Genomic DNA, 12,086 nt, shown 5'->3' with positions numbered 1-12,086 from the left:
AGCATGATGCTACCACCCCCATGCTTCACAGTAGGGATGGTGTTCTTGGGATGGTACTCATCATTCTTCTTCCTCCAAACACGTTTAGTGGAATTATGACCAAAAAGTTCTATTTTGGTCTCATCTGACCACATGACTTTCAGGTCTTTGAGGGTCAGAATTCTAGCTGATAGACAGGTGTTCAAATACTTATTTGCAGCTGTATCATACAAATAAATAGTTAAAAAATCATATATTGTGATTTCTGGATTTTTTTTTTTAGATTATGTCTCTCACAGTGGACATGCACCTACGATGACAATTTCAGACCCCTCCATGATTTCCAAGTGGGAGAACTTGCAAAATAGCAGGGTGTTCAAATACTTATTTTCCTCACTGTATATAAGGCATGCTTACGCCCTATAATACTCTGCTGTATCTTTAATGCTGTGGGCCTAATTTTCTGCCAGAGGTCCTGGACATCTTGTTCAGATACATGGAATCACGGATTCGATCAAATACCAACAGATAAAAAATCTAAACCTGACAGCCTGTTCTAGACATCTTATAACAGAGAACAGGATGGAGAGATTCTGTATGGAGGAATGGTCTCTGATCTCTTGTCAGGTGTTCTCCAAACTCATCAGGCATTATAGGAGAAAACTCAGAGCTGTTATCTTGTAAAAAAGAGGTTGCAAAAAGTATTTAATAAAAGGGGGCAAACAATTGTTCCCAACGTGTTTTGGAGAAAAACATTTATTTCATAATGTGATTTTCCCCCCAATTTCAATTATTTTACTTCAATGAAAGGTTAGATTTTTGCACATTTTTTAAATAAAATATCAAAAGGATTAAAAATGCAGATTTATTTTTTACAGCCATATTTGATCATATTTAGCAAGGGGGCAAACACTTTTTCACACCACTGTACATATATATATATATATATATATATATATATATATGTATGTATATACTTTTGAGAACACCACTCAATGAACAGGTTCCACTTCAGGGCGTAAGCATGCCTTGTAGAGGGTGCTCTCGCAGAAGTGATGGTGTCTATGACAGCTTGTGGTAGATCACCTAGAACATGGGTGTCAAACTCAGTTCCTGGAGGGCCACAGCCCTGCAGAGTTTAGCTTCAACCCTAATTAAACACACCTGATCAGCTAATCAAGTCCTTCAGGCTTATTTGAAAACTGCAGGTGTGTGTGTGTTGAAGAAGGGTTGGAACAAAACTCTGTAGGGCTGTGGCCCTCCAGGAACTGAGTTTGACACCTGTGACCTAGAATCTCCGCGTCCCGTCCAGGGACCAGACATGGACTTTCCAGTGGTCTGGACGCGGGTGCCATACGGTGCACAGTCTCTGAGAGAGGCGGTCCTCCCTGAGAGGAATGGGCCAGGGCTGTCGAGAGGAGCATCATTTCGAGGAACCAGGTCCGGTTGGGCCAATAAGGGGCAACTAAAACCTGTTTCTCTTCCTCACTGACTTTGCACAGCATCCGTGCCGAGGGTCCTCTCGGTCAGGGAGTAAAACAACTGGAAATGGGACGAGTCCGGAGAGGCAAACAGATCTATCTGTGCGGCCCCGAAGTGGTCCCAAATCAGCTGGACCGCCTGGGGATGAAGTCTCCACTCTCCCTGGGCCACAGGCTGACGTGAGAGCTCTTTGGCGGCATGATTGAGCTGGCCGGGGATATAAGTGGCACGAAGCGACCTCCGGTGCTTCTGACTCCATAGGAGAAGATGGCGGGCGAGTTGCGACATGTGAGGGGAGCGTAGACTAACTTGATGGTTGATGTACGCAACGGTTGCAGTGTTGTCCGTATGGACCAGCACATACTTGCCGAGCAACGGCATTTTGAGGTGTCTCAGAGCAAGGTGTACTGCTAACAACTCGAGGCAGTTGATGTGCCAATGCAGTTGGGGGCCCGTCCAGACCCCCGCTACTGCATGCTCGCTGTACGTGGCCCCCCAGCCGGTGTTTGAGGCATCTGTGGAGTACACAGCATACCTAAACACTTGTTCTAGATGTTCAATCAGTACTGTGCTTTCCTTCCTGCAATATGGGTTGGAGCGAGGGCTGTCTCCCTCCACCCTCAAAGTGTATGTTGCCTCTATTGCCGTACATCACGATGCAGTTGATGGGAGATCCGTGGGGAAACGAAGGGTCTGACCACGGGTTGAAGGTTTGGCGTCAGGCTGGGGTGATTGTCACACAGAACGTGCCGCTCTGCGATGCCCATTTCGGGACTCGGCCGTGAAGCCAGCGCTGAAGTGGTCTCATATGAAGCAAACCTAGCGGCGTTTGACAAAGCACCATGAGCCTCTGAAAAAGTTTCAGTGGGACCACTCTTCTGCGCTTGACAGTATTCAAGCAGTTCAGCACTGACTGGACACGTTCCTCTGTGAGGCGTGCCGTCTGTGGACCAAGTCCAGCTACATTCTGAGAAAAGAGATCCTCTGCACAGGGGCGAGTTTGCTCTTTTCCCAGTTGATCCGAAGACCCAACTGACTGATAAGCTGGAGCAGCAAGCCCCAACTGCTCCCGAGACTGAGCTAGTATCAGCCAGTCGTCGAGATAGTTGAGGATATGAGCACCACGCTCTCATGGGAGCAATGGCCACCTCCGTGACCTTTGTAAAGACTTTGTAAAGTAGCGGGCCGCCGGGGCAGGATGTGCCGGATCACCTCAGTCTGCTTCTGGGTGGCGGAGAACTGTTGGGCGAAGTCCTCCATCGCGTCAACTAAGAGCCCAACCTGGGAAATGGGGGAGTCCAGGAACCGAGACTTATCGGTCTTCCTCATATCGATCAGGTTGAAACCAGAAATGGTGCTCCTGGACCACTAGAGTGGACGTCGTCAGACCTTCGTGCCCCGGAGGGCGAGGTCGGTTGCGTTGCGGAGCTCACCCATGATCTTGCGGTCTGGACTACCCTTGTGCATATCCATGAGTACTTTGGCCTGGTGGACGTGCAGCAACACCATGGCATGCAGGGAGGACCTGCAAAGCCCACAAGCTTTGTTCTCTCCCAGAAGGAGGTAGCGCAGCTGAGCCGTCATCTCCAGAGTCCAGCTCCCCTTATGATGCAGCGATCGAAATCCTGTCCTCAGGAGGAGCCCCGCACGAAACAGCTGGTTGGTCCACTACAGAGGGACCAGCACGTTCAGTAGGGAGCTCCACCGGCTGCGGTGTGAAAGAGGAATGAGGGGCCCACAGGGACTGGTTACCAGGTGGGGAAGCCCTCACTGTGATTCTCAGATCACCAATCCCACACGGAGCAGTAGCTGTCTTCTGAGGTTGGCCAGAAGGGGCGCTAGAGCGGGGCATGGGAATGGGGACTCAACCTTCACGGATGAAGGCGAGTCTCAATCTCAACACTGAGATAGTCATGTGCCCACAATGAGAACATGAACCATCCACAAAAGCTGCGTCAGCGTGCTGAATGCCCAAACACGTGATGCATCTATTGTGACCGTCAGCTGGAGACAGGGAACGACCGCATCAAGAAATGCATGGCATCTTGAAAAAGCCGCAAACACACCCGTGTTGCTATTTCTGGAAATGGGACTCTCACCAGTGCCGTAACACTGAAACTGAATGACCGCGGCAACACTGATGGGATGGTGCAGCCTCTACCAGTGAAGCACTCACTTCTTCGCCCTCTAACCAGCTGTCAAACAAACAAACACAAAGAGAATGATGTTAAAACAGCAGTTGCACTCACGCTGTAGAACCACCAGCACCAGGAGAGCCTTCCAGAAGAAGCACCGACACACTCGCTCGTTGAAAGAATCAACACTCTTCGGAAACATTGACATGAAGACCGAACAGCTCCGAAGCGAAAGACAAATGGTGCGTGCATCCGCTTCCGTATTTATACCCGCACTTCGGGGCGGAGTGCGAGATGCAAATATCGCACGCCAATGTGCATTGGCTCGTTTTATCAATAATGAACTGAACCAAACAGATGCCTTAAAAGCACACAGGATAAAGGGAAAGTTAACAAGACACGGTGAACACAAAACATAAGCAAGGGAACAAACTAGACACAGGGAAAACAGGAAACAGGAATAACAAAGTAAAAGTCATTGGAAAAGCAAACAGTTTTAACTAAATTATTTACTGTTTGTCATGTTCTTTTAATAGTAATTATTGTAATACAGAATTACAGAATGTCGTATTTAAAATATAAAAAAAAAATATATATATATATATATCCTTGTAAATATATCCTATGACATGTATTGCTCAATAAAACTGTATTTATATTTCTCTCTATATCAAAATATTCCAGCAGCCTCTACCACTACAATCTCTTCTTCAACTAATTCTCCAACATCAGCTCGTACAAGTGAGTATGTTTATTCATGGACATTTGAGTAAACAAAACAAAGGAAACAAAGGAAACAAAGGAAAATTACTTCAGTATTTTATTCACATGCTCATGCTAGAGTAATATTCATGTAGAGTTATCTTAAAACGTCCTTAGAAAGTTCTTCTATTTTACTGTTAGAAGTAATAGGTACTTCAATATTTCAAATCGCATCCTGAGTATCAACCATCAACAGCTAAAATAAAAAAATGTGTACCGTTTAATGTCTATATTATATATTTGTGTGATAATTTTTGAAATGCAGAATTTCATTGAATGCAAAAAGGTCTTTGTAAAAATGTCAACAAATATTAAGAAAATTTTAATAATAATTGTTCTTATTTCATGTCACTTTCTGAGTATTAAACAATAGTGCCTACCAGTTCAAATGTTTAAAATGTAATATAATACAAGTTTTTCTTTTAACAATAAAACATGGATTGTACTACAAAAGTTAATTGTATGAACATATGCCATTGTTATCTTGTAAGTACTATTTCGTAAATGTTTGTATTTTTATTTCATTATATGTCCATATATTACAGCATCCCCTGTCAATCCAACCAATTCTTCAACATCTACTCCAACAAATTCTACAAGTGAGTATTTTTCATGGACAGCTGTGTAAGCACTTATAGCTGTATTTCATTATTTTTTATTACTAATGAAGTTTTATTACAATTGTGTCAAACAGCAGCACCTACAAGATGTACTTAATATACATAGACAATGATGACATTTCAGTTGGAAAAACAAGCATGTCTTGTTTGCCAATTTACCCTTTGTGTATTTAGACCCCAGTGTTTCCTGTTTTCCTTGTCGAGTCTTGTCCTACATGGATGTGATATATATATATATATATCTATATATATATATATATATATATATATATATATATATATATCCATATATATATATATACTTTTGAGAACACCACTTAATGAACAGGTTCCACTTCAGGGCGTAAGCATGCCTTGTAGAGGGTGCTCTCGCAGAAGTGATGGTGTCTATGACAGCTTGTGTTAAAGCACCTAGAATCTCCGCGTCCTGTCCAGGGACCAGACATGGAGTTTCCAGTGGTCTGGACGCGGGTGCAATACGGTGCACAGTGTCTGAGAGAGGCGTTCCTCCCTGAGAGGAATGGGCCAGGGAGGGGCTGTCGAGAGGAGCATCAGTTCGGGGAACCAGATCCGGTTGGGCCAATAAGGGGCAACTAGCAAGACCTGTTTCTCTTCCTCACTGACTTTTCACAGCATCCGTGCCCATACTCGGTCAGGGAGTAAAACAACTGGCAATGGGACGAGTCCGGAGAGGCAAACAGATCTATATGTGTGGCCCCGAAGTGGTCCCAAATCAGCTGGACCGCCTGGGTATGGAGTCTCCACTCTCCCTGGGCCACAGGCTGACGTGAGAGCTCTTTGGCGGCATGATTGAGCTGGCCGGGGATATAAGTGGCACGAAGCGACCTCCGATTCTTCTGACTCCATAGGAGAAGATGGCAGGCGAGTTGCGACATGCGAGGGGAGCGTAGACTAACTTGATGGTTGATGTACACAACGGTTGCAGTGTTGTCCGTACGGACCAGCACATACTTGCCGAGCAACGGCATTTTGAGGCGTCTCAGAGCAAGGTGTACTGCTAACAACTCGAGGCAGTTGATGTGCCAATGCAGTTGGGGGCCCGTCCAGACCCCCGCTACTGCATGCCCGCTGTACGGGGCCCCCCAGCCGGTGTTTGAGGCATCTGTGGAGTCCACAGCATACCTGAACACTTGTTCTAGATGTTCAGTCGGTACTGTGCTTTCCTTCCTGCAAGATGGGTTGGAGCGAGGGCTGTCTCCCTCCACCCTCAAAGTGTACGTTGCCTCTATTGCCGTACATCACGATGCAGTTGATGGGAGATCCGTGGGGAAACGAAGGGTCTGACCACGGGCTGAGGGTTTGGCGGCAGGCTGGGGTGATTGTCACATGGAACGTGCCGCTCTGCGACGCCCATCTCAGGACTCGGCCGTGAAACCAGTGCTGAAGTGGTCTCATATCAAGCAAACCCAGCGGCGTTTGACAAAGCCCCATGAGCCTCTGAAAAAGTTTCAGTGGGACCACTCTTCTGCGCTTGACAGTATTCAAGCAGTTCAGCACTGACTGGACACGTTCCTCTGTGAGGCGTCCCGTCTGTGGACCGAGTCCAGCTACATTCCGAGAAAAGAGATCCTCTGCACAGGGGCGAGTTTGATCCTTTCCCAGTTGATCCGAAGACCCAACTGACTGATATGCTGGAGCAGCAAGCCCCTCCTGAGACTGAGCTAGTATCAGCCAGTCGTCGAGATAGTTGAGGATACGAACACCACGCTCTCATGGGAGCAATGGCCACCTCCATGACCTTTGTAAAGACTTCGTAAAGTAGCGGGCCGCCGGGGCAGGATGTGCCGGATCACCTCAGTCTGCTTCTGGGCGGCGGAGAACTGTTGGCGGCAGGCTGGGGTGATTGTCACACGGAACGTGCCGCTCTGCGACGCCCATCTCAGGACTCGGCCGTGAAACCAGTGCTGAAGTGGTCTCATATCAAGCAAACCCAGCGGCGTTTGACAAAGCCCCATGAGCCTCTGAAAAAGTTTCAGTGGGACCACTCTTCTGCGCTTGACAGTATTCAAGCAGTTCAGCACTGACTGGACACGTTCCTCTGTGAGGCGTGCCGTCTGTGGACCGAGTCCAGCTACATTCCGAGAAAAGAGATCCTCTGCACAGGGGCGAGTTTGATCCTTTCCCAGTTGATCCGAAGACCCAACTGACTGATATGCTGGAGCAGCAAGCCCCTCCTGAGACTGAGCTAGTATCAGCCAGTCGTCGAGATAGTTGAGGATACGAACACCACGCTCTCATGGGAGCAATGGCCACCTCCATGACCTTTGTAAAGACTTTGTAAAGTAGCGGGCCGCCGGGGCAGGATGTGCCGGATCACCTCAGTCTGCTTCTGGGCGGCGGAGAACTGTTGGGCGACGTCCTCCACCGCGTCACAGAAGAGCCCAACCTGGGAAATGGGGGAGTTCAGGAACCGAGACTTGTCGGTCTTCCTCATATCGATCAGGTTGAAACCAGAGATGGCGCTCCTGGACCACTAGAGTGGACGTCGTCAGACCTTCGTGCCCCGGAGGTCGAGGTCAGTTGCGTTGCGGAGCTCACCCATGATCTTGCGGTCTGGACTACCCTCGTGCATGTCCATGAGTGCTTTGGCCCACGGGGACTGGTTACCGGGTGGGGAAGCCCTCACTGTGATCCTCAGATCACCCATCCCACACGGAGCAGTAGCTCTCTTCTGGGGTCGGCCAGAAGGGGCGCTAGAGCGGGGCATGAGAATGGGGACTTCACCTTCACGGGTGAAGGTGAGTCTCAATCTCGACACCGAGATAGTCATGTTCCCGCAATGAGAACATGAACCATCCACAAAAGCTGCGTCAGCGTGCTGAATGCCCAAACACGTGATGCATCTATTGTGACTGTCAGCTGGAGACAGGGAACGACCGCATCCAAAAATGCATGGCATCTTGAAAAAGCCGCAAACACACCCGAGTTGTTTTTTCTGGAAATGGGATTCTCACTAGTGCCGTAACACTGAAACTGAATGACCACGACAACACTGACGGGATGGTGCAGCCTGTACCAGTGAAGCACTCACTTATTCGCCCTCTAACCAGCTGAAAAAAACAAACAAACAAACAGAATTTATTTATAACTCCATAAATTAATTAATAAAACCTCTCAAGGACCAAAAATGGGAAGGGGGAGTAGTTGTTTATACATGTCATTAAGTCCAGTCCAAAAAAAGGTGATCAGTGAGTGGTCGGGGTAATGGGTCTTATACGCCAGTGCCTTAAAAGCACACAGGAAAAAGAGAAAGTTAACAAGACACGGGTGAACACAAAACATAAGCAAGGGAACAAACTAGACACAGGGAAAACAGGAATAACAAAGTAAAATTCATTTGAAAAGCAAACAGTTTTAACTAAATTATTTACTGTTTGTCATGTTCTTTTAATAGTAATTATTGTAATACAGAATTACAGAATGTCGTATTTTAAAAAATATAAAAAATATATATATATATCCTTGTAAATATATCCTATGACATGTATTGCTCAATAAAACTGTATTTATATTTCTTTCTATATCAAAATATTCCAGCAGCCTCTACCACTACAATCTCTTCTTCAACTAATTCTCCAACATCAACTCCTACAAGTGAGTATGTTTATTCATGGACATTTGAGTAAACATGTTAATAAAGGAAAATTACTTCAGTATTTTATTCACATGCTCATGCTAGAGTAATATTCATGTAGAGTTATCTTAAAACGTCCTTAGAAAGTTCTTCTATTTTACTGTTAGAAGTAATAGGTACTTCAATATTTCAAATCGCATCCTGAGTATCAACCATCAACAGCTAAAATAAAAAAAATGTGTACCGTTTAATGTCTATATTATATATTTGTGTGATGATCATTTTTGAAATGCAGAATTTCATTGAATGCAAAAAGGTCTTTGTAAACATGTCAACAAATTAAGAAAATTGTAATAATAATTGTTCTTATTTCATGTCACTTTCTGAGTATTAAACAATAGTGCCTACCAGTTCAAATGTTTAAAATGTAATATAATATAAGTTTTTCTTTTAACAATAAAACATGGATTGCATGGACAGCTATGTAAGCACTTATAGCTGTATTTCATTATTTTTTATTACTAATGATATTTCATTACAATTGTGTCAAACAGCAGCACCTACAAGATGTAATTAATATACATAGACAATGATGACATTTCAGTTGGAAAAACAAGCATGTCTTGTTTGCCAATTTACCCTATGTGTATTTAGACCCCAGTGTTTCCTGTTTTCCTTGTCAAGTCTTGTCCTACATGGATGTGATATATATATATATATATATATATATATATATATATATATATATATATACTTTTGAGAACACCACTTAATGAACAGGTTCCACTTCAGGGCGTAAGCATGCCTTGTAGAGGGTGCTCTCGCAGAAGTGATGGTGTCTATAGCCGCTTTCCGACCGGAGGAACCTTTTCACAGTTCCTAGAACTATTGGCTAAAGTACCCGGATGTCGGCGTGTTCGCACCGCAGGAACTAGGAACGATTTTAGTTCTAGGAACTCCATTTGTAGGAACTAATTTAGGTCCTACTTCAGAGTAGGGTCTAAACCAGCACTATAGGAACTATCCGTGACGTTAGTGTACGCTGATTGACCGAACGCACGCGGAACACCAGCACCCGACATTTTTAAAACAGCTAGAATGTAAACACACAGATTATAGCCTATATATTTACTCCATAAACTAACTATACAAACATGGAAAACAGTGATAGGTGGGTCTCTAAACCTTAAATGCTGAAGAGAAAATCCAACGCAACTTTGAGGGGACCAAGCCAAACATGATTATGTAGGCTAATAACCTTTTTTCATATACTGTCTACTTTCTATAACAGTTCTATCTAATAAGATATTAAACAGTACTGTTAGACAGATCGCTAACTAATAAACACAGAGAATGCGAGCATTGTTTGCTCTGGCGTTCTCAGCGCCGCCAAAATAAAGGTCCGTCGCGCCGTCAAAATAAAAGTCACCGTGCTTGCGTCACTCCCTTACCCCTCCTACCAGTTCCTATGGCCACTTGGCCAGTGCGAACGCAAACAGCAAAACCGAGTTTGGGGGAGAGTAGTTCTTAGAACTGTTTAGAAGTGGACAGTTCCTAGAACTAAGTTCCTAGAACTACTTGGTCGGAAAGCGGCTTATGACAGCTTGTGTTAAAGCACCTAGAATCTCCGCGTCCTGTCCAGGGACCAGACATGGAGTTTCCAGTGGTCTGGACGCGGGTGCAATACAGTGCACAGTCTCTGAGAGAGGCGTTCCTCCCTGAGAGGAATGGGCCGGGGAGGGGCTGTCGAGAGGAGCATCAGTTCGGGGAACCAGGTCCGGTTGGGCAAATAAGGGGCAACTAGCAAGACCTGTTTCTCTTCCTCACTGACTTTGCACAGCATCCGTGCCCATACTCGGTCAGGGAGTAAAACAACTGGCAATGGGACGAGTCCGGAGAGGCAAACAGATCTATATGTGTGGCCCCGAAGTGGTCCCAAATCAGCTGGACCGCCTGGGTATGGAGTCTCCACTCTCCCTGGGCCACAGGCTGACGTGAGAGCTCTTTGGCGGCATGATTGAGCTGGCCGGGGATATAAGTGGCACGAAGCGACCTCCGATTCTTCTGACTCCATAGGAGAAGATGGCGGGCGAGTTGCGACATGCGAGGGGAGCGTAGACTAACTTGATGGTTGATGTACGCAACGGTTGCGGTGTTGTCCGTACGGACCAGCACATACTTGCCGAGCAACGGCATTTTGAGGCGTCTCAGAGCAAGGTGTACTGCTAACAACTCGAGGCAGTTGATGTGCCAATGCAGTTGGGGGCCCGTCCAGACCCCCGCTACTGCATGCCCGCTGTACGGGGCCCCCCAGCCGGTGTTTGAGGCATCTGTGGAGTCCACAGCATACCTGAACACTTGTTCTAGATGTTCAGTCGGTACTGTGCTTTCCTTCCTGCAAGATGGGTTGGAGCGAGGGCTGTCTCCCTCCACCCTCAAAGTGTACGTTGCCTCTATTGCCGTACATCACGATGCAGTTGATGGGAGATCCGTGGGGAAACGAAGGGTCTGACCACGGGCTGAGGGTTTGGCGGCAGGCTGGGGTGATTGTCACACGGAACGTGCCGCTCTGCGACGCCCATCTCAGGACTCGGCCGTGAAACCAGTGCTGAAGTGGTCTCATATCAAGCAAACCCAGCGGCGTTTGACAAAGCCCCATGAGCCTCTGAAAAAGTTTCAGTGGGACCACTCTTCTGCGCTTGACAGTATTCAAGCAGTTCAGCACTGACTGGACACGTTCCTCTGTGAGGCGTGCCGTCTGTGGACCGAGTCCAGCTACATTCCGAGAAAAGAGATCCTCTGCACAGGGGCGAGTTTGATCCTTTCCCAGTTGATCCGAAGACCCAACTGACTGATATGCTGGAGCAGCAAGCCCCTCCTGAGACTGAGCTAGTATCAGCCAGTCGTCGAGATAGTTGAGGATACGAACACCACGCTCTCATGGGAGCAATGGCCACCTCCATGACCTTTGTAAAGACTTTGTAAAGTAGCGGGCCGCCGGGGCAGGATGTGCCGGATCACCTCAGTCTGCTTCTGGGCGGCGGAGAACTGTTGGGCGACGTCCTCCACCGCGTCACAGAAGAGCCCAACCTGGGAAATGGGGGAGTTCAGGAACCGAGACTTGTCGGTCTTCCTCATATCGATCAGGTTGAAACCAGAGATGGTGCTCCTGGACCACTAGAGTGGACGTCGTCAGACCTTCGTGCCCCGGAGGTCGAGGTCAGTTGCGTTGCGGTGCTCACCCATGATCTTGCGGTCTGGACTACCCTCGTGCATGTCCATGAGTGCTTTGGCCCGCGGGGACTGGTTACCGGGTGGGGAAGCCCTCACTGTGATCCTCAGATCACCCATCCCACACGGAGCAGTAGCTCTCTTCTGGGGTCGGCCAGAAGGGGCGCTAGAGCGGGGCATGAGAATGGGGACTCCACCTTCACGGGTGAAGGCGAGTCTCAATCTCGACACCGAGATAGTCATGTTCCCGCAATGAGAACATGAACCATCCACAAAAGCTGC

General features: G+C 47.0%; 1 protein-coding gene across 40 annotated transcripts in view; it reads left to right on the top strand.

Annotated features, from left to right (window-relative positions):
- Positions 1 to 12,086, top strand: part of LOC311071228 (uncharacterized protein) — an 80,359-nt gene that overhangs the window by 53,140 nt on the left and 15,133 nt on the right. For 33 of the 40 annotated variants that reach the window (XM_084095500.1, XM_084095467.1, XM_084095490.1 and 30 more), the window contains 3 exons: positions 4,281 to 4,337; positions 4,904 to 4,957; positions 8,537 to 8,593. In XM_084095500.1, the coding sequence (XP_083951626.1) occupies positions 4,281 to 4,337; positions 4,904 to 4,957; positions 8,537 to 8,593 (168 nt within the window). The remainder of the gene's footprint in view (positions 1 to 4,280; positions 4,338 to 4,903; positions 4,958 to 8,536; positions 8,594 to 12,086) is intronic. The other 7 variants (XM_084095489.1, XM_084095476.1, XM_084095502.1 and 4 more) reach the window with 3 other exon arrangements.

The sequence above is a fragment of the Abramis brama genome (genome assembly GCF_963993115.1).
Source record: "Abramis brama genome assembly, chromosome: 20".
Lineage (NCBI taxonomy): Eukaryota > Metazoa > Chordata > Actinopteri > Cypriniformes > Leuciscidae > Abramis > Abramis brama.
Note: the sequence above shows the minus strand (reverse complement) of the source record. Positions and strands in the feature narration are given on the sequence as shown.